General features: G+C 43.8%; 1 protein-coding gene and 1 pseudogene across 7 annotated transcripts in view; one reads left to right on the top strand and one right to left on the bottom strand.

Annotated features, from left to right (window-relative positions):
• The first annotated feature begins 484 nt into the window (after window positions 1-484).
• The window catches only part of LOC110485939 (endonuclease V), a 51822-nt gene continuing 28606 nt past the window's right edge, over window positions 485-23700 (top strand). For 4 of the 7 annotated variants that reach the window (XM_021557191.3, XM_021557190.3, XM_021557187.3 and 1 more), the window contains exons 1-7: window positions 491-844; window positions 7376-7547; window positions 12514-12648; window positions 14093-14132; window positions 14343-14455; window positions 19484-19552; window positions 19702-19830. In XM_021557191.3, coding sequence (XP_021412866.1) covers window positions 801-844; window positions 7376-7547; window positions 12514-12648; window positions 14093-14132; window positions 14343-14455; window positions 19484-19552; window positions 19702-19830 — 702 coding nt within the window. In that variant the 5' untranslated portion in view covers window positions 491-800. Of the gene's footprint in view, window positions 845-7375; window positions 7548-12513; window positions 12649-14092; window positions 14133-14342; window positions 14456-19483; window positions 19553-19701; window positions 19831-23700 lie in introns of all 7 variants that reach the window. The other 3 variants (XM_090196005.1, XM_090196004.1, XM_021557188.3) reach the window with 2 other exon arrangements.
• LOC118938483 (UDP-glucuronosyltransferase 2B20 pseudogene) lies at window positions 8560-9690 on the bottom strand (annotated as a pseudogene).

Genomic DNA, 23700 nt, shown 5'->3' with positions numbered 1-23700 from the left:
GGAATACCAACTTGGATGATGATTCAAAACGAATCGCGGTCGGAGTTTTTTTCAACAGTTTCCAGTTGTCTTGAAAGCACAGAAGTCGGAAATTTCCCGAGTTCCCAGTTGTTTTGAAAGCACAGAAGTCGGAAATTTCCCGAGTTCCCAGTTGTTTTGAACGCGGCAAGCGCTGTTTGGTTCCGCCCATGTGGAGATACGTTGCAAAACAACACAAGGTACGACCAAAGATATTTATAGCTAACCCAAGACAGTGCATCTGTGTCGTTTACAGTTGGAGCAAATGCAGCATAGTGGGCAGAACATGCAATGAGGTGGACAAAGCCAAGCACGAGCTAGCGAGATCCTATTGGTAGCATGTATTTGTATATTTCCGTTAGGGAACGCCTCCTCTGAAATGCGAACTCAATTCGACGTGTCACTCCTTCTAAACAACGCCCCTTTTAAAACGTTGGCAAAGCATCAAGTCTATAAAAATGTGTGCACTATGCTCGTAACAGATTATAGTTTTGGGAACAGAAATGTATTGAGAGCAGTTTTTTCAAAGATGAAAAAAATGTGCACAACGTCGGCCCAGTTTAACCTAGTCCCATCCTCTCACTACCCGTGACTGTACTTCCTCTCTACCATATTTGTTGGTGAAAAAACGAACGCTTCAGCTTTATAGCCCCTGTGACGCGTCTGAGTTTAACCTTCTGTCTGTGGTACAACCGTTCTTTTTATACGTCAGTGGTACAACACGGAAGAAGGTCTTCGCTGCAATAATTTGACACTTCTGCTTGTTCACTTCGAGTAACTACATGTCTATTCTTCCTCAAGAAGAATTGGTCAAGAAATGGGAAAGGTCAGACACGTTTCTCTTAATTTGACATAATAAAATGGCAATATGTAAACTGTATATCACAGCGAAAAGGAGCACACGCTGCTCCTCCTCACCTGTGTCATATTGTCATTTGATTAGGACATCACAGACAGGTGTGACAGCTAGCTATCTAGCTAGCTCACATAATTTGCTAGCCCCCTGGTAGCTACAAATACAGTGCTCTCTAGTTAGTATCAATCAAGCCAGACATTACAAGAGGCAGAGCAGTTGTCTGGCACATGGAGCAGTGGCAGTCAGTGCCGTTCAAGATGAGGGAGGGCAGATATTCTTTTCATGAGCATGGCCTTGTTTTTCTATTACAGCATATTGGATGAATGTCATTCATATTCCATTCACCCAGTTCGTTGTAACAGCAATATGTTTAGGCTACAACATTATACTCAAATTGTCCCTATACCCATCATGAGGTTGCTACAACCAAGCCTATGAATGAGTTTACAACGTAGGTGCACACAGGTCGAGAGATACATTTCAGGTGACAGACCGTGACATTCAATACCGCCTTGCACACACCTGCCTGTATCAAGCTGATATAGGATGTAATTATTAGTCCAACAGTTGCAAGAGTTTCTATTGGACAAATTCAAGTACGTGTTTCTCCTGTTTAAGAAATGTTTTTCAACAGAATCGGTGGGATGAATACACCACTGATCACGCTGTATTCCTTCTCGCATCCATGCGCTCTCCTCCTCTCACCTCTTCCCTTCGCTTGTGGACTTCAATGCACAACACATCAGCTGTATGTGACCAGGCAGAAAAACCTTTCCAGGCCAAACTGCTTAAACACAGCCTACATCGTTGTCACCATATTAGCTAAAGTAACGTCATAGTCAGCATAGCTAATAGAACTAACGCGTTAGTAAACCCGCTACAATCATGCAGTAACGTTACAGTGTACAGTCAGTAAGCAGTTACACCGGCAGGCCCCGGTGGCAATAAATGAGTAAAACCTTGACTTGGAAGAGTTCCAGTGTTGTGTTGGAGAGTCATAGCCAGCTAGCTAACACAGCATCCCTCTGTTTGAGCAGGGTGTTTCAGTAGGCTAAACTAGCCAGCTGCATTTTCTAGCTAAGTAAGTGAAACTGAAAGTGAAAAAAATGACAATCTCTGTATATATATATATATATATATTTCTTTCTTGCTTCTCCATTTTGGAATAAATCAATTTGTTCAAAACTGTTCAACTACTCTCTTTGAGTAAATATACTCACCACATTTTATGCATTGCAGTGCTCTCTAGCTGTAATTTATGCTTTCAGTACTAGATTCATTTTCTGATCCTTTGATTGGGTGGACAACATGTCAGTTCATGCTGCAAGAGCTCTGATTGGTTGGAGGACATCCTCTGGAAGTTGTCATAATTACTGTGTAAGTTTGTGGAAGGGGGTGCCAACCAGGAGCTTCCTAAGTTTTGTATTGAAGTTAATGTACCCAGAAGAGGAAGGAAGCTAGCTGTTCTCCGGCTACACAATGGTGCTACCCTATAGAGTGCTGTTGAGGCTACTGTTGACCTTCTTTGAAAAATAATGTGTTTTAATCAATTATTTGGAGACATGATTATATTTAGCGTAGTTCTATCTAAAAAGGATAACTTTTTAAATGTCTTACAATTTTTATTTTTATGAAATTCATTGACGAGGATGGTCCTCCCCTTCCAACTCTGAGGTATCTCATAACTTTGAGGGTTGTCAAAATGTGTATGTTTTGTGTTTTTTTTGGGGGGGGGGGGGGGGGGGGGGGCACAGGGCAGGGTAGTGCACAATGGTGTAAAGTACTTAAGTAGTACTTTAAAGTATTTTTACTGAACTATTTTTTGGGGGTATCTGTACTTTACTATTTATATTTTTGACAACTTTTACTTCACTACATTCCTAAAGAAAAGTATGTGCATTTTACCCCATACATTTTCCCTGACACCCAACAGTACTTGTTACATTTTGAATAGCAGGACAGGAATGGTCCAATTCACGCACTTATCAAGAGAACATCCCTGGTCATCTCTACTGCCTCTGATCTGACAGACTCACTAAACACAAATGCTTTGTTTCTGAATGATGTCAGAGTGTTGGAGTGTGCCCCTGGCTATCCGTAAATAATAAAATACACTAACAATTCTGCCATCAGCTTAATATAAGGAATTTGAAATGATTTATACTTTTACTTTTGATACTTAAGTAAAATTTTGCAATTAGGTTTACTTTAGATACTTAAGTATATTTAAAATCAAACACTTTAGACTTTTACTCAAGTAGTATTTTACTGGGTGATTTTCACTTTCACTTGAGTCATTTCCGATTAAGGTATCTTTACTTTTACTCAAGTATGACAACTGGGTACTTTTTCCAGCACTGGTAGTGCATTTTATTCCCTGCTTTACAATCCCATTTTGCAGGCTTTACTATAGAATTTCTTCCATATAGCCACATTTTCTCATCTGCTTCCCCTATCAAGGTGTTTTTGTACTTCCCTTATGCACCACGCTTTTCTGCATGCTTGCTATACTGTCAACTCTATTCTGCCCTCTATCCATAGTGTGTCGTGGCAATTTCCTGTATTACCAAATGAGGAGAGTTACAAACCACACAGCAGTCAGAGTTATACTTAAACTTCATCTTTAATAATAATTCAACTTTCCAATAGCATTTGACTTTCAACAATTCACTATCTCCAATGAATAGTTGAGTGTCAACATAATGGCAACTGAGATCTTTTATAGCAAAGATCCACCCCTCTCAACTTACATGACGAACCACAGATCTCAGGAACTCTTCACAAAGGGCCTTTTACTTGAGAAAGGAGTATCCCTTAGCCAGTTAGCATTAGCTATACATTATCGTTCAGTTTGGTCTCAAAGACGAGGTTCTAATCTCGTTCCTGGTAATTCATAGTACCAAAACATTACCTCATCCAAGGCATAACTCAATTGTCAACTCTATGTACTCCCATCTCAAGTAAACCCCCTCTTCTCCCCACTCCTGGACAAGCTCACTGAGGGGAGTGACTTGCGCACAGACATTGTGGAGCCAAGAGATAATTGGTTCCCCCTTAATCACGCCATCGCTTCACATGGTTTAACAGATACATTCACATATGAAGACAATGTTCCATTCTGACGTCTCCCCTCTCTGGGCCCCAAGTGACTGAGCCCAAGCTGAGAAGGGAAAAGTGCAACTGCCAACAGTATAGTCCAAAGGTATACATTCTAATGACAAGTATCTCACATAAGCATAGTATGTAAATAAAACATCTTATTTATCTATGTTACCCAACTAATTCTGATTAATCCGCCACAAGTGACAATAGTGGTAGCTGGATTGTTTGTCGAGATCTGCAATAGGCTAACTAGCAATCATACCACACATAAAATTATTCAAAGCTGCTAAAAATGTTTTACATAAATCCACAAGAACATAGAGGAATAGCTGATATGCAGCGGAGAGGCCTGGTGCGTCATTGCACATGAGAAAAACCTTAAGACACGTCGCGGCCGGTTACGATAGAGCCTGAGCGTGAACCCAGAGTCTTTGATGGCACAGCTGGCGCTGCAGTACAGCGCCCTTAACCACTACGCCACCCGGGAGGCCCTGATAGCTTGATCATTTGAATCAGTGGGGTGCACATTTGTTTTGAATACTCAGCCATCATATGTGCAGTACAGAAACCTGACAGAAACACTGCTAGCCTAACAAGAAATGTACTGTGACTAAAAACTCGGTTGGGACATGCTTTCAATGGTTCTCTCCAACACCTGGCACTAATATAGTGGATTAGGGGGGGTACCCTAACTGTGACTCAAACCCTGGTCCCTATGACTGTCATTCCAAAAACCATTATACTGTCACAATCCTCGCTATATGAGCCATGATGAGGGTGGCAGGTAGCCTAGCGGTTAAGAGCGTTGGGCTAGTAACTGAAAACTTGCTGGTTCGAATCCCCAAGCCGACTAGGTGAAAAGTCTGTCGATGTGCCCTTGAGCAAGGCACTAAACCCTAATTGCTCTGGATAAGAACATCTGCTAAATGTAATGATACAATTCCTACCAAGTGGATTAGCCCTATTAGCACAATCCATAGGGTGTTTGCCTTTCACGGCAGAGACTCGGTTTAACTTCCTTGTCCTACCATTTGCTACAATGCTGTTTGAAGTGGGATGGTGGCCGTGCCTTCAAGTACAGAGGGGGCAGTGTCGCAAACCTCACTATATGAGCCGCGGTACAATTCCTAGCAACCCTATTGGCACGATGTTTTGTCTTTCACGCCAGCAATCTTAGTTGTATTCCCTGCCTCACTGTTCGCTACAATACCAAAAGGCTAAAGTCTCTTGGTGAGGTTGTTAGGTGTTGTACATAGGTTGTTTAGTATTATTACAAGGGGTACAAGTTTCATTCCATTTTAAAATTAGGATTGTTGTTTTCTGCTGGCTCGCTTTACATTTCAATTTTTTTTATCCGTTTTACAGTTAATTCAATTTGTATGGTCTTAGGGACATTATTGTTTTCAAGTGAGTACAATTCTACTCTAGACTGTAAATTGCAGTGAAAATGTAATTGAAATAATGGTGCAAAAGCCCTGTTATTTGAATGTTCGATTCCATTAATTCCATTTGGATCAGTTGTGGGTCTACTCTCAGATTCTAAAGTCTAGAAAGGCACAGTACAGGACAGTCCGGCTGTATTTTTACTTCTGATGCTGATGCAATGTCTGTTGCTGATCATCATTCTCCCAAGTCTTCCTATATAGTGAAGCCACATAGGCCTATGCTCCCAGCAGGCCTTGTTATTCAGGGAAGCTTAACGCTCGTTCTGCCTTCTTTCCGACCCGAGCAGCTTTTCCTCGATCTAGAACCTAAGGCTTCAATATAGCCTACATATTTGTCATTTAACTTTTAAAATGTATTACCTTTTTTTGTGTGGCAGAAACACAACTAGTCATAATGTTTTAATCTGATTAGGCTACTTCGAAAGTCTCCTGTAACCTACCTTCGCACGTTATCCACTCCACTCAAATATAATCCAGTTTCCCAACTGCACACTGGCCATTCAATCAATGGCAAGAGACATCTGTTACAAAACACCCAAACGTTTATTGACATTCGTAGTTTGTCAAGCCAAGCCTTTGATACGGAGTAGGGAGGGATCTGTTTTCTGTTTGTCGAGATTGACATACTCTATTTGATTGGAGTGTTGAAAACGTAAACCAAGATGAAGTCGGTAATCGGTATGCAGTTATGCATTGCTTATTGGTTGTGTGTTGGCACAGAAACCTGTTGGTGGGGAAAACGTTGCATATGTTTTATATACTTGTAGTAATAAGGTACAAGGGGGTGTGGTATATGGCCAATATAACTCAAACCCCCAAGGTGTCTTATTTCTATTATAAACTGGTTACCAATGTAATTAGAACAGTAAAAAGTGATTTCAGCGAATCAGCGTACAGGTTTCGAACCACCTGCTTTACAATTATAGATATATCATACAAATGTACATCTGATTTCCCCCTGGCTAATGATTATTATCTGCAGCCGTCTCTGATCGTAGTGTAGTGAGGCAGGCAGGGGGATAGAGCTCATCAGTGGTGGTCGGCAAACCCTCAACCTTCTGGCCCGTAGCCCTGCCCGGCATCGACTGTGCAACAAAACCATGCTGAAGTGGTCAATTCGATATCCACGTTGACTCATTTTGCCATGGGGCAAAGACACATTTTTAAAGCTCATTTCCAGCATGACTTATGCCATGTTAATGATATCTGAGTGACTAACAAAATCAAAGGCGGCCCCCTGGAGGTCAGCATCCCTGGGCGACTGACAGAACAAGAACAGAAAAACTGCTGATGCACAACCAAAATTTGAAATTGCAACTTGTGTATTCTACTATTCTAACTCTCAACAGTACGTTGAGACCCAGACTGAGCTTCTGGGTCTCCGATTGTGCTTGGAGCCAGCCCTGCACAATTTGGTATTTTAAACTCAATGAACTGTGCTCATGGAATATCACATATCAACCACAAAACCATGTAAAAGGTCTGAATGTCGGCCTAGTTATTCTTGTTCAATACTGGATAGCCCTTGTGAGGTTCAGGTAGGGTTGTCTTGGGAGAACAGTAGTAAGTTACCCTATGACACCAGCGGAGGGACACAGCATCTGGGCAGGTGAGGTGAGGCCTTTCTGCAAGAGAGAAGTTTCCTGCCAACAGTAACCCTGGAATGCTGCCAGTATCGGCTACCTCTATCAGCCGTTGACTTGTGAATCTATTGTGACCATCACTAATAATGGTATCATGTCCCTTTTCCCAGCGCCGCCTCCTTGTTAGATTTGTGTCTGACGCTGGAGATGTAGAAGCCAAGCAGATGGTGTAGGGGGACCGGTGCTGTAGAATGCCTCATTACTAGTAGAAGTCTTCATCCGCTGTTGGCCAGTCCAAATTTGCACCCTACCTCTCCCCCTTGGCCACTAACCCTTTGCGGTTTTCTCTCCCTCTCCTCTTTCTCTCCTAGTGAACAGGCCAGCCTGAGGCAGCAGGTGGTGGAGGAGGACACAGAGGATTGGCAGAGATGTCCCGACTTCACCGGGCTGGAGAGGGTTGGAGGAGTGGACCTGTCATTCATCAAAGGAGATGACGTCAACGCCTGTGCCCAGCTAGTGGTGCTCAGCTACCCAGACCTAGAGGTAAGGCACTGACTCAGAATATTTCTATGCTAATGCTAACCATAGGCTGAGTCTTAATGCTATAAAGCCCAAACGGACCATTTCTATGCTAATGCTAACCATGGGCTGCGTCTTAATGCTATAAAGTGGTTTCCTTTCCTCCTCTGACTCACAGGCACTGTTTGAGCATACTAGATGAAAGAAAGATGGTGTTCTTTTTCTATTTCACCTGAATAGCTATTCTGTAGTAGTGTGGATCAAAGAAAGGAGACAAGGAAAGGAAGTGACTTGAAGGTATTGACACACAGGCCATGTCTGTTCAGTCATCCTAGCAGTTTGTGACCACGAGTCTTGCCTCAACTTTTCATTGCCTCTATTTTTCATTCTTAACCGTTCCGCTCCCTCTATTGGACCCGACCCTAATTCTCCATCAAGGGCTGTCAACACATTCTGAAACACAACCCATCATAATTAATGATATTTGCCAGCTTGTTTTGTTGATACATGGACCAATTTTGTTGTAATGTTATTATAGTACGGCTAATTAAATGTTCCCCAGTCAGTGCAGACACAATAATTTACCCAGAGTCTCTCCCATTGGATTTTATTGGATTTATTCACAACACAGTGGTTTTTGCATCATAAGCCCAAACAATTTCAGAATAGCCAAGAGCCACAATGAATTTTTACAAATTGGCTACTTGAAGTTTAAAATAGTTTTGAATATCCAAGGATGAATATCTGAGTAATATTCTGAATTATAGTAATTTGTGTGACATTCACATGACAATTAACATAGAAGATACTAAATACAAATTCTGACAATGGCGGGCATTTTAGCAGGAGTACACCAACTTCTCAATCAAATAAAATTGACTTGAAGGAACAATGTGAAATAAATCAACACAATTTATTAAACAAAAAATACACTTGTGTGATACCCATTTCCCAACAAGTTAGTCACAAATACTTGAAGCTCTCAGAAATAATAACTTTTACTTATGAGTACAGTATGATGATACATTTGTATTTTTCAACACAACCTGCAGCAACAGTATTTTACTATAGCTGCATTAGGCAAGAGGAAGAGGAGCACCATTGCCAACAATGTGGTGATGACATCCACTGAGTGGTAGCTGTGTCATGGCATCCTGTGGGACTCTGAGCGCAAGTCAGCAGCCTCTTTGTGTCTCATGACGAACTCGATCCAGTAGACGGCCCTGTCCAGTGGCTTCATGGAATGGTCTGGAGAGCTTCTGCATGTTGAACTTGTTGGCCCCATTGTGGAGAACTTCCTGCAAGCCCTGAAGAAAGATCCCTCTATTGAAACTGCCAATGTCTAAAACCTTGGCTCCTCCTCTCTCTTCCAGCTGGAGAAGATTGTCAAATTGGTCTTGGAACAGTGGCAAACCCAACACCATGGTAAATGGCCTCCTTGACAACATTTGTAAACCCATGTGACACAAATGTTCTGATCTTGTCATGACCAAGGAGGTCAGACTGAGCCAGCCATTTTACCAGGAGGGTATTGTTACCCAAAATGGAGGGCTTGTCACTAACATGTCCCCACATGACTTTCCGAGGCGTTGGGAAAAGGCAAAAGCAATTTCAGTGGATACATCCCTCGTAAGACTGACTGACTAAGGATCCTAACTACATTATAATGACCCCATGTTCTCCAGAGCTCTGAACAAACTCTTCTAGCTCTTTTGAGAGCGGTTGAGCAGGCTTACAGTAGAAGCCATGAATGTGTACGACGTGGAGACCCGAAAACAAAATCAGTGCGAATCAACCATAGGTCAGCTGAACGGAGCAATCTGTAATAATGAATATCTCGGTCAAATTATTTATCACAAAGCTCATCATAGTATAGATTGAACTCTACAATTTCATGGTAAACCATAATACCATAAAACATTATATTTCCGAGCCGCTGTAAGAAATGTATATCCTCCGATAAACTTGATCTAAAAACTGGAACAAATGACTGGCGAGGGAGAAAGAGCAAAATGTGTATACCAGCTGTGGTCCAACGAGCACTGTAAACTAAAGGCAATCTAATATAATGCACCAGCAAGACTCCCCCACCCCATGCAGGTTCTGTGAGCACCTTGTCCTACCTCGCTTCCACAAGGCTTTTCATGTGTTCTTTATCCTCAAACATTGCTCCTACCACACATACTTTCTTGAATCTTTGAAAGTAAACTCAACAAAAAAAGAAACGTCCCTTTTTCAGGACCCTGTCTTTCAATGGTAATTTGTAAAAATCCAAATAACTTCACAGATCTTCATTGTAAAGGGTTTAAACACTGTTTCCCATGCTTGTTCAATGAACCATAAATATTTAATGACATGCACCTGTGGGACGGTCGTTAAGACATTAACAGTTTACAGATGGTAGGCAATTAATGTCACAATTATGAAAAAGTAGGACACTAAAGAGGCCTTTCTACGGACTCTGAAAAACACCAAAAGAAAGATGCCCAGGGTCCCTGCTCATCTGCGTGAACGTGCCTTAGGCATGCTGCAAGGAGGCATGAGGGCTGCAGATGTGGCCAGGGCAATAAATTGCAAAGTCTGTACTGTGAGATGCCTAAGACATTGCTAAAGGGAGACAGGACGAACAGCATGACCACATGTAACAACACCTGCACAGGATCGGTACATCCGAACATCACACCTGCAGGACAGGTACAGGATGACAACAACAACTGCCCGAGTTACACCAGGAACGCACAATTCCTCCATCAGTGCTCAGACTGTCCGCAATAGGCTGAGAAAGGCCGTACGGGAGTTGTAGCGATGGGACTACTACCAATTGGATACCATGAAATTGGAGAGAAAAAATAATAATATTTTTTTTAAACTATGAAATAACACATGTAGTGTAGTAACACATACAAGTGTTAAACCAATCAAAATATATATTTAGATTTTAGTTTCTTCAAAGTATCCACCCCTTGCCTTAATGACAGCTTTGCACACTCTTGGCATTCTCTCAACCAGCTTCATGAGAAATGCTTTTCTAACAGGATTTCCCACATATGCTGAGCACGTGTTCCTTCACTCTTTTCCTTCACTCTGCGGTCCAAATCATCCCAAACCATCTCAACTGGGTTAAGGTTGGGTGATTGTGGAGGCCAGGTCATCTGATGCAGCACTCCATCACTCTCCTTGGTCAAATAGCCCTTACACAGCCTGGAGGTGTGTTTTGGGTCACTGTCTTGTTGAAAAACAAATGATAGTCCCACTAAGCGCAAAGCAGATGGGATGGCTTATCGCTGCAGAATGCTGTGGTAGGCATGCTGGTTAAGTGTGCCTTGAATTCTAAATAAATCACTGACAGTGTCACCAGCAAATCACCATCACACCTCCTCCTGCATGCTTCACGGTGGGAGCCACACATGCAGAGATCATCAAGCACGGTGGTTGGAACCAAAAATATCAGATTTGGATTCATCAGACCAAAGGATAGATTTCCACCGGTCTAATGTCCATTGATCGTGTTTCTTGGCCCCAGCTAGTCTCTTCTTCTTATTTGTGTCCTTTAGTAGTGGTTTCAGCAATTCGACCATGAAGGCCTGATTCACGCAGTCTCCTCTGAACAGTTGATGTTGAGATGTATCTGTTACTTGAACTCTGTGAAGCATTTATTTGGTCTGCAATTTCTGAGGCTGGTGGTAACTGTAATGAACTTATCCTCTGCAGCAGAGGTAACTCTGGGTCTTCCTTTCCTGTGGCGGTCCTCATGAGAGCCAGTTTCATCATAGCGCTTGATGGTTTTTGCCTTGTCTTAAAGTAATGATGGAAAGTTGTTTCTCTTTGCTTATTTGAGCTGTTCTTGCCATTATATGGACTTGGTCTTTTACCAAATAGTGTTATATTCTGTATAGCACCATACCTTGTCACAACAGATCTGATTGTCTCAAACACATTTAAGGAAAGAAATTCCACAAATTAACTTTTAACAAGGCACACCTGTTAATTGAAATGCATTCCAGATGTACCTCATGAAGCTGGTGGTGCTCTTGTTCTCCATAGACTTTACAGTGTCCCATAACTTTTTGGAGTTAGAGCTACAGGATGCAAATTTCTGCTTGTAAAAGCTGGCCTTTGCTTTCCTGACTGACTGTGTGTATTGGTTCCTGACTTCCCTGAACAGTTGCATATCGCGGGGACTATTCGATGCTATTGCAGTCCACCACAGGATGTTTTTGCGCTGGTCGAGGGCAGTCAGGTCTATTTTCAAGCATAGTGGTGGCTGCATCATGTTATGTCTATGCTTGTAATTGTTAAGGACTGGGGAGTTTTTCAGGATACAAAATAAATGGAGTGGAGCCAAACACAGACACAATCCAAGAGGAAAACCTGGTTCAGTCTGCCTTCCACCAGACACTGGGAGATTAATTCATCTGTCAGCAGGACAATAAACCTAAAACACAAGGCCAAATCTACACTGGAGTTGCTTACCAAGGAGGCAATGAATGTTCCTGAGTGACCGAGTTACAGTTTTGACTTAAATCTGCTTGAAAATCTATGGCAAGACCTGCAAATGGTTGTCTAGCAATGATCAACAACCAATTTAACAGAGCTTGAATCCTTTTTTAAAGAGTAATGGGCAAATGTTGCACAATCCAGGTGTGGAAAGCTCTTAGAGACTTACCCAGAAAGACTCACAGCTGTAATTGCTGCCAAAGGTGCTTCTACAAAGTCTTGGGTGTGAATACTTAACGAAATTAGATATTTCTGTACTTCATATTAAATACATTTGCAAACATTTCTAATAACATGTTTTCAATTTGTCATTATGGGGCATTGTGTGTAAATGGGTGATAAAAATATATATTTTGAATTCCGGCTGTAACACCACAAAATGTGGAATGAGTTGAGGAGGATGAATACTTTCTGAAGGCACTGTATTAGATATAACACAGGCATACGTTTATACCGGTGTTCTCTGCTGTCTGTTCCCTGTGTCCACTACCAGCTGCTGTATGAGGACAGTCAGATGGTGACCCTGACCGCCCCCTACATCTCAGGGTTCCTGGCCTTCAGGGAGACCCCCTATCTGCTGGAGGCACTGCAGCGCCTGGAGACGACCCAGCCCAGCCTGCTACCTCAGGTCAGGGTCTGGCCACTTTGGCATTGGAGATGTTACAGTTTAACTGACTTAGTTGCTGTTATACTCAGAGAACCCTAATGTCTCAATTTAGTTGAAAGTAAATGTCACTCTGACATGTATTATACTGTCTGACTTCTGTTGAGACTTAAGGTTAGTACAGTTTCATTGATGTTGTCGGTTTTCTATGTCCAACTGTTTAACTTTTCACCTCAGGGCGATACATCTGTGTGTTAATGCCTTTCTTTTCAGCTATCCAATACCCTCTATCTTCCTCTCCCACTATGTGTGTCCATAAGTCAGCTCTGTATCATCCATACCTTTCCACTCTCCTGTGTTAGTCACAGCCCACACAAATCACTCACTCCCACCTCAAGTCGGGTCCCTGTCCACACCCCTCCCACACAAAACACATCTGCCTAACACATGCACGTTGCCCTCGTGGATTTATCACTGACATTTACCAATGGACACTGACAGACCATTCCCTGCTGCTTTATGTACAGCTCCTCAAATTCTTTCTACATGACTTATGATTCACAGCAGAAGTATGCCTGTACAACCACCTTGGCACTGTAAGAAATCAGTGAAAGGGCTGTTGGCACAGTTCAATACATTCAGTACATCCATCCAACAAAATCTTGTGAAAACTCTTCTTTTGTTAGCCTGTAGAAAGACCTCATGCTGTATAAGTACAAGGGACAGCAGAGAGCTGCTTTGAGACTTGCCCATCTCTCACCCGTTGCCTCTTTCTGTACTTGCCCATCTCTTACCCGTTGCCTCTTTCTGTACTTGCCCATCTCTCACCCGTTGCCTCTTTCTGTACTTGCCCATCTCTCACCCGTTGCCTCTTTCTGTACTTGCCCATCTCTCACCCGTTGCCTCTTTCTGTACTTGCCCATCTCTCACCCGTTGCCTCTTTCTGTACTTGCCCATCTCTCACCCGTTGCCTCTTTCTGTACTTGCCCATCTCTCACCCGTTGCCTTTTTCTGTACTTGCCCATATCTCACCTGTTGCCTCTTTCTGTACTTGCCCATCTCTCACCCGTTGCCTCTTTCTGTACTTGCCCATATCTCACCCGTTGCCTCTTTCTGTACTTGCCCATCTCTCACCCGTTGCCTCTTTCTGTACTTGCCCATCTCTCACCCGTTGCCTCTTTCTGTACTTGCCCATCTCTCACCCGTTGCCTCTTTCTGTACTTGCCCATCTCTTACCCGTTGCCTCTTTCTGTACTTGCCCATCTCTCACCCGTTGCCTTTTTCTGTACTTGCCCATATCTCACCTGTTGCCTCTTTCTGTACTTGCCCATCTCTCACCCGTTGCCTCTTTCTGTACTTGCCCATATCTCACCCGTTGCCTCTTTCTGTACTTGCCCATCTCTCACCCGTTGCCTCTTTCTGTACTTGCCCATCTCTCACCCGTTGCCTCTTTATCTGTCCCCAACAGGTGGTCTTGGTGGATGGGAATGGTCTGTTCCACTACAGAGGTGAGTAGTGAAACAGACGATCTCGGTCTCAAATTAAGACTGATTCGAACTGAGACCGAGACTGGATTCTCAGGCGACATACTGTCTACTAATAGCATTGACTATTTACTACTAACAGTAGCATGTTACATACTTGCATAACAATTCAGACTTCAGCTGGTTGTGACGGTCATGTCCCCTACTATACATATGGGGTTGTCTTTTTTCCAGAGTTTGGCCTGGCGTGTCACCTGGGAGTTCTGTCAGGGCTACCCTGTATAGGTGTGGCCAAGAACCTCCTGCAGGTGCAGGGTGTGGAGAAGAACGAGAAACACCAGTCACAGGTGAGAGCTCCACCGCTCACATTTCACACCGGTAGAGACCAAAATGATGAACAAATAAACACATTTTTTTGGGGGGGGGGGAGATGGCATTGAATCAAATGGCTCATTTCCAATGAGTTAATGCCTGTAAGGGCGGAGTGTCGCTAGTTATATTTAATTTGTTCTTTTGTTTTTACAATAACAACTGGTTAACACATTCTGATGGATAGCACTCAAATGAGATCTCAACTGACATTGGACTACTAAACTGTAGCCTACCTACAGTAGGTCTGCATTTGAGAAAATGTCTGACCTCCAATGTGAAGCTTTTGTCAAGCTTTTCCTCTCCTCTTCTGTTGTTGACAGACTTCACATACTCGGTGGTGTGGTCCCTTTTCTTGTGACTGTATCAAACAACATTTTTGATACATTGATACAAAATAATTATAGGTCTACCTACAGTTTTATAGTGTTAATTTAATATTCATGAATCATTCATGTGGGCTCTTGTCTACCTTTGTGCTCTATTTGTCACACTTAGTCATACTGTAGCTGTGTTGAAATTGGAGTACAGAGAGCACAATGCATTATTCATCATTCTATTGTGATAAATGTTTTACGGTAGTGTGTTTTCTTGCCTGGATCTATTGTAATATTTTATTGTGGGATGTTAGTTTCTCTCCCCAGTGTATCTGTGGCTTGAACTGTATTATACAAGTCGAGCAAAAACAAAAACCTGTTGGTGAAAACCGTAAACCAGCTCTTATTGAAGAGAATACTGGTGGGAGGAGTCTCCAGTAAAATACAGTATATAAACTCAGCAAAAAAAGAAACATCCTCTCACTGTCAACTGAGTTTATTTTCAGCAAACTTAACGTGTGAATATTTGTGTGAACATAGCAAGATTCAACAACTGAGACATAAACTGAACAAGTTCCACAGACATGTGACTAACAGAAATTGAAAAATGTGTCCCTGAACAAATAAAAAGGAACAGTCAGTATCTGGTGTGGCCACCAGCTGCATTAAGTATTGCAGTGCATCTCCTCTTCATGGACTGCAACAGATTTGCCAGTTCTTGCTGTGAGATGTTACCCCACTCTTCCACCAAGGCACCTGCAAGTTCCCGGACACATTCCTGGGGGGAATGGCCCCATCCCTCACCCTCTGATCCAACAGGTCTCCGACATGCTCAATGGGATTAAGTTCCGGGCTCTTCGGTGACGATGGCAGAACACTGACATTCCTGTCTTGCAGGAAATCACGCACAGAACGAGCAGTATGGCTGGTGGCATTGTCACGCATGTCAGGATAAGCCTGCAGGAAGGGTACCACATGAGGGAGGAGGATGTCTTCCCTGTAACGCACAGCATTGAGATTGGCTGCAATGACATCAAGCTCAGTTTGATGATGCTGTGACACACCACCCCAGACCATGACGGACCCTCCACCTCCAAATCGATCCCACTCCAGTGTACAGGCCTTGGTGTAACGCTCATTCCTTTGACAATAAACGTGAATCCGACCATCACCCCTGGTGAGACAAAACCGTGACTTGTCAGTGAAGAGCACTTTTTGCCAGTCCTGTCTGGTCCAGCTATGGTGGGTTTGTGCCCATAGGCGGCGTTGTTGCCGGTGATGTCTGGTGAGGACCTGCCTTACAACAGGCCTACAAGCCCTCAGTCCAGCCTCTCTCAGCCTATTGCGGACAGTCTGAGCACTGATGGAGGGATTGTGTGTTCCTGGTGTAACTCGGGCAGTTATTGTTGCCATCCTGTACCTGTCCCGCAGGTGTGATGTTCGGATGTCTGCCACTGCGAGGACGATCAGCTGTCCATCCTGTCTCCCTGTAGCACTGTCGTAGGCATCTCACAGTACAGACATTGCAATTTATTGCCCTGGCCACATCTGCAGTCCTCATGCCTCCTTGCAGCATGCCTAAGGCACATTCACGCAGATGAGCAGGGACCCTGGGCATCTTTCTTTTGGTGTTTTTCAGAGTCAGTAGAAAGGTTTTTTTAGTGTCCTAAATTTTCATTACTGTGACCTTAATTGCCTACCGTCTGGGAAACCGTGTTCAAACCCTTTACAATGAAGATCTGTGAAGTTATTTGGATTTTTAGAAATCATCTTTGAAAGACAGGGTCCTGAAAAAGCGACGTTTCTTTTTTTGCTGAGTTTATATATATTTTTTAAAGCAATTTGTTTCGTTGTGGAAAATTCCAATCCAAAATTACAAATAATTTAATTTTAAGGAAATGAATTGCATGCTTCAGGCTTGCATCAGAGCAGTGATATAGTGGGATGGTTTGGTGTCTGTAATGACTGATGGAGAGGTGATAGTAATGAGAGAGGTAAGGGATTCACTCTCTTCTGAGTTTGACAGACAGACAGACATACAGACATACATACATACATGCATGCATGCATGCTAACAGATTTCCATCGTAAAAGGCCATGGTAGTTGTGGCCATGGTAGCCAGTACCCTGAACACACGCCACCAAAAATCAACTGCCAAACGGCTCCACAACCTAAAAACTCTATTACCATCCAATAACCGCAGCTCAAACCGTGCCCACGACGCACATCTATGTTAGCGTAGCGCACTAATCTTACACAACACTTTGTGAAAAACAGTTGATGTCCCTCAGCTCTGCTTTAGCTCTAACGGCTGTTATGTTTAGACTCAGATTAGGTTTCCACTGTTTATGACCAGAGAAACCGGTAGCGACTCCCAAGTTAATTAGATCTCTCTCGGGCGACACTTAGCGTCTCACAGACGATAGCGATAGCATAAGCCTCACTAACCGAACTACTGTAGCCACGGTGTGGATTGCATTGGCTGAGATTTCTGAGCAAACTGATACAGTATCTGTCAGTTAGCTACTGTTAGCCAAAGTGTTGGCTCTTAGCTAGTCTTTCATTAAGGTATCAGGTAGCTTTTAGCAGTTCAGATACATTTCCCTCAGGCTTTTAGCTAGCGACGCTCCAGTTATTTTAAATGAAACATTAGAACACCTCTTATCTTGACTTTGGTACTGGCGTCAGGCTCTGTTTTCAAATGATGGCTCACTGCGGATTGTAGAATGATAGATGTGACCTGTCTGACTTCAATATACAAGCGTACCGTTAAACTGCCATGTGTGTAGTTGTTTTTGCTCATTAATCACATCGATGCAACATGAGTCATATTTGTTCCTCCAACTGCTCTCACCCGAAATTAGATTAGGGAAATCTGTGTTCATACGTCCAGAGTGAAGGAGACGTCAAAGATACGCACGGACATCCAATGTGTCGCTGGGGTTTCGTTATGTCCTAGGGTTTCGTAACATTGCGCTGCCGCCCAATTCAAATCCCAGCAAAATGTCAATTTAAACATCGCAATACAATTTACGTGAATTGTTCATGGGATTTAAACATGAAGGCGTTTTTAGAGGTTCCTGTGATCATGGCGCCTCTGTTGTCACGGTGACATCACATTTCTGTGTTCCTGTTGCGCGGGGGGCGTCTTATTATGGGCTAAAGGTTTGTATGGCCATGCCACTGTTCTTCTCCCGTTGTGTGTGCATGTGTACATATGTGTGTGTTATGCGTCACTGCAACAGTGGTTCTATTGTGTGCATTGCCAGGGAGTGACTCACTGAGGCCTGTTGAATGAGATGAGCTCGATGGATGGGGGCAAAATTCCATTCACATGGCAGCTGCTGCCCCTGCTTGCTGCTCTGTGGATGAAATTCCTGTCTCTGTCTCTCTTTTTCGCTTCTCTTTCTATGGCTCCACTCTATTTCCCAGCTCTCTCTCTCGCTTCTTTCACTCCTTCTCTCTCTCCTCTCTCTCCAACTGCCGTCTCTCAATATCCCATCATCATTTTTCCCTCTCCCAGTTCTCTCCCAGACCCCTTCACGCACTCTTTCTCTCCCTCCTCCTCTTCCTCTCTGGCACTGAGTCAAACCACTGTGTTATTGATGGTTGGCCTGTCTCATGTCCTACTGCCCAGGGTGGCTGACTCAGACAGACACACTGCTCTCCCAGATACCACCAGATGGGACCTGGGCCCTACCTGGCCCCTCACCTGGCGTATCCTCCTGTCCTGTATTATAATTAGTTATAGTGAAATGGATAAGACATCAAAGCTTTCGTTAGTTTAAAGCCAAGCCCTCATCTCCAATGAGACACCTGTTACAGCATCAGACTTGGCATCAGGGATGAGGATGGTTCGTTTTGATCTGAATGTATCTCAAGCTGATTGCAGGATCTGAGAGCCTCTCTCAAATAAACACTGCATCATCCAATATGTGAAATATCAGATTTTTTACTTTCAAGTTTAAGGTCGAGTGAAGACGGGATTATGTGGTTTTTCACGTACCGATGACTCACACCATCCTATGCACTTCAAATGAGATTTACACTACATGACCAAAAGTATGTGGACATCTGCTTGTCAAATATCTCATTCCAAAATCAAGGGCATTAATATGGAGTTGGTCCCCCTTTGCTGCTATAACAGCCTCTATAACTATAACACGCTTCAGCGTGTAAAATACTGTGAGCTTGTGTGGCACTTACTATTGACCGGGGCAGCTCTAGCAGGGCAGAAATATGACTAACTGACTTTTTTTATGACAGTGCCATGTTAAAAGTCAATGAACTCTTCAGTAATGCCATTCTACCATATGGAGGTTGCACGGCTGTGTGCTCGATTTTATACACCTGTCAGCAACGGGTGTGGCTGAAATAGGCAAATTCACTAATATGAAGGGGTGTCTACATACTTTTATAAATATAGTACATTACCAGGGAGGAAACAAGACAGCTACTAGCATGTTGCCTTGTGAGAAAGACAGGAACAGGGCTGTGAAGAACATGTCAGGGTCTCATCCTCCCCTCGAAGAAAAGAGAGACGAGGAGATGGAAGAGAGAAAGACTTTGATATTGCAAGAAATATAAACACGCGCACAGACAGAGAGAAAGTCAGACTCGGACGGACAGACGAACAGACTGACAGTAGTAGTGTGCATAAATGATGGTCTGACTCCACTCCTCCTCAGATTGCCTCATTGCAGAAGGGAGGAGAGAGCTTCCCTCTGACTAGCGACTCAGGAAAAGTGCTGGGGAAGGTAAGACTCACGCGCACGTTCACTGCATCGCACACAAACGCGTAATCAGTAGTTCTAAACATACAGTCTCTCCTCTGTCTCTCTGTTTCTCCTCTCTCTCTCTCCATCCATCCCTTTTCGTCCTCCCTTTTCGTCCTCTTTCTTTCTAGGCCCTGCGTAGTTCTGACAGCAGTACCAAACCAGTGTATGTTTCAGTGGGCCACAAGATCAGCCTGGACACGGCCCTGCGCCTCACACACTCCTGCTGCCGCTACCGTGTTCCAGAGCCTATCAGACAGGTACACACACACACACACACACACACACACACACACACACACACACACACACACACACACACACACACAGTCAAACACATACACATATTCCCACATGCATACGAAAAGAGCCACTCAGTCACCAGATTAGAAGTCAGTCTGATCAATGAAAGCCAACTGAGAAAAACCCTGTCAAATGGCTGGGAGGAACAGAGCAAATCAAAATGGCTTGCTGGACACGGGACACCATTTCAAGTTAACCTGTCTGCTAATGCTTCTCTCATAGAGAGGGATAGAGGCCGCACTTTCCACAAATCCTGTTGTAGCATGGGCAGCGCCATTAAAGTTTATAATGGCAAAAAGAGGGTGGGCAGGCTCTCTTTCTAACTTGATGCTCATCTCCACCTGCAGTCTGTTAGTGTTATTCTGCATTCCTGCCACTAGACTGTGCTGTTCCCTTAGAGATAAGTGTGGTGGCATAACTCATCTATCTGCCTTACACACTGGGCTGCTGTCAAAACCAGCCCTGCACTGCACCCAGTCCTCTCTCACACACACACACACATGCACAGAAACACGCTCGCTCGCTCACTCACTTTCTCTCTCGCTTTCTCATTCTCTCTTTCTCACTCTCTACCCCCTCTCTGTCTCTGTGTCTTTTTTTCTCCACTGCAGTCGGCACACACACGCACGCACGCACGTACACACACACACACACACCTCTATTCTCAGTATATTGCCAGGAGAGCTGCAGCAGTAATGTAGTCTTGGCTAACTCATCTCCTCCTGTGTGTGTGTTCATTTCATCAGTGAGTGTGCTAATGTATTTAGTGGGTGCTGGGGGTTCGTCCAATAAGATTGGACCTGGACATCGCTGAGAGCAAGGGGACTGGCAGAGAGATCACCGCTCTGTTCTTTCTCTCTTCATATCTCTCTCTCTCCCTCATCTCTCATTCCCCGCTTTATTTGGTTCACCTCACTTATCTGTCTATCTCCTCTCTCCCTCTACACTTCTCTCTCTCTCTACACCTCACTCTCTCTCCAGACGGTCGTCAACGTTGACCCTTGACAAGCCATATTGCTGCCAGCCAGCACTCAACCACGTACACACACACACACACACACACAAACACACTGATGATAGCACAGAGCCAGCAGCGACAGGTTGCCAAGTTTTCTCGTGCTGTGGAAACAACAATATGCTCCTGCTCAGCGTTTAATTGCGGTTTGCTGTTGGGACGCAAACACAGGAACAGGTGGCGGAGGTTTGCCAAATAAGGGCACAGGCATCGTTTACGCATTCAGGAAGAGGGACAAATTGGAGCGTGTACGTTAATGAGGTGTTTTGGGGCATCGGAAGTAGGGATTTGGGTTGACAGGTTGGGTTAAGAACCTGGGTATGTAGACCGTTCATGTGAGATGGGTTGGGGATCATACTGAAGCAAAATCATTTGAACTAGGTTACAGTGGGCACCTGTTCAGAATGTAATCTTAAACCCCTAGCCTCTTTTTCCATCCCTCTTCTCCTATCTTTTCCTGTCCTTTCCACTTCCCTTCTTTCATCTTCTCCCCTCTTTTCATTCCTCTCCTCTATTCTCCTGCCTTCCTCTCTTTCCTCTCCTCCTCCCCTCCTCACTGTACCTGTTCAACCCGAGAGAAAGAAAATCCCTCAGTCTGTCTGATCTCTACAGTTAAAAGAGCGAGAGCTTGAGATGAAAGAGAAAGACGACGTCGCGGTTGGAGTCTGCAGTGAGGAGTTGATGGTGCAGAGGGCTGAAGGCAGAGTCAAGGCACTGCAGCAGAGTCTGTATGCACAGTGCGTTGAGTGCGGAGGAACGCGCGCTTTTACACTAACGGGATGAGGCTCTCCATCTCACCCACTCACGCTCATGTACACTTTTAAACTCGCATAGACTCCCTCTACAAATACACTCATTCATATCAGTATTATGCGCAGTCACTTGCTCATATACTCAGTCACTCACACATATTCTTCTCGGTCGCTGAGGAAGCCTGAGACAGCGTAGCCCATTGAGGACATTCAACCTTTTCCAGGAGTAAACACTCTTAGAGCCCTCAGAGGAAGATTGACTAGTGTGTGTCAATGACACACACACACACACACACACACACTCCCCTCTTCCTAGCCTTTCTTAATGAGGCCACAAACAAAGCTAATGGACAGTAGGAGTCCTTTTACCTAATGATGAGGGAGGCCAGGCAGGCCTCCGCACCATTCACACACTCCCAGTGGACCCTGTGTGTGTGTCGGCCTTGTGTGTGTATCTACGTCCACGTCCGCTTGGCTGGTAATGATCTCCGGACAGCAGAAATCCATACTGACAGGAAGACGCGATGTTGTTCATGGACAACAAGGAACCAATGCTAGAGCCATAACACCAGTCTACTCTACTACTTTGGTCTCTTTCCTTTAGGGAGGAAGGACTAGGAGGGCTCACCAGTGAAGTTGATTACTGCAGCTCATGAACAGCACCAGTCTTGTGGTACTGACCATTGCCAATCAGTTAGGGCTAGTAGTAGTAATCAATTCAATTTGGTAAAGCTTTATTGTACCCAAAGGGGTGAATTGTTGACCAGACAAAGCACAATGATGTCAGTGTCACACAAAGTCCTGCAGACAGGGTAACAACTTTTAAAAGTCCTGCAGACAGGGTAACAACTTTAAAAGTCCTACAGACAGGATAACAACTTTAAATGTCCTACAGACAGGGTAACAACGTTAAAAGTCCTGCAGACAGGGTAACAACTTTAAAAGTCCTGCAGACAGGGGTAACAACTTTTAAAAGTCCTGCAGACAGGGTAACAACTTTAAAAGTCCTACAGACAGGATAACAACTTTAAATGTCCTACAGACAGGGTAACAACGTTAAAAGTCCTGCAGACAGGGTAACAACTTTAAAAGTCCTGCAGACAGGGGTAACAACTTTTAAAAGTCCTGCAGACAGGGTAACAACTTTAAAAGTCCTACAGACAGGATAACAACTTTAAAAGTCCTGCAGACAGGGTAACAACTTTTAAAAGTCCTGCAGACAGGGTAACAACTTTAAAAGTCCTGCAGACAGGGGTAACAACTTTAAAAGTCCTGCAGACAGGGTAACAACTTTAAAAGTCCTGCAGACAGGGGTAACAACTTTAAAAGTCCTGCAGACAGGGGTAACAACTTTTAAAAGTCCTGCAGACAGGATAACAACTTTAAATGTCCTACAGACAGGGTAACAACGTTAAAAGTCCTGCAGACAGGGGTAACAACTTTAAAAGTCCTACAGACAGGGTAACAACTTTAAAAGTCCTGCAGACAGGGTAACAACGTTAAAAGTCCTGCAGACAGGGTAACAACTTTAAAAGTCCTGCAGACAGGGTAACAACTTTAAAAGTCCTGCAGACAGGGTAACAACTTTAAAAGTCCTGCAGACAGGGTAACAACTTTAAAAGTACTACAGACAGGGTAACAACGTTAAAAGTCCTGCAGACAGGGTAACAACTTTAAAAGTCCTGCAGACAGGGTAACAACTTTAAAAGTCCTGCAGACAGGGTAACAACTTTAAAAGTCCTGCAGACAGGGTAACAACTTTAAAAGTCCTGCAGACAGGGTAACAACTTTAAAAGTACTGCAGACAGGGTAACAACTTTAAAAGTCCTGCAGACAGGGTAACAACTTTAAAAGGATAGACTGGTGAAAAACGCCTAAAACAAACAAATCCTTGCTTCTCTAGTGAAATAGTCGTTCTATTCGAAAGGCAATATTTTTTTATGTAAATCCTGCTTCTGCAGGATAAATGTCATGATTCTGGTAGGAGTCCACAACTACAGTAGGAGCGCCGCTCTAGGTGGCCATTCTAGTTCTACCATAACTCCATGCCTACAGTTGAA

Source organism: Oncorhynchus mykiss, chromosome 13 (assembly GCF_057628025.1).
Source record: "Oncorhynchus mykiss isolate SJ-2025 chromosome 13, ASM5762802v1, whole genome shotgun sequence".
Classification (NCBI taxonomy): Eukaryota; Metazoa; Chordata; class Actinopteri; order Salmoniformes; family Salmonidae; genus Oncorhynchus; species Oncorhynchus mykiss.
Note: the sequence above shows the minus strand (reverse complement) of the source record. Positions and strands in the feature narration are given on the sequence as shown.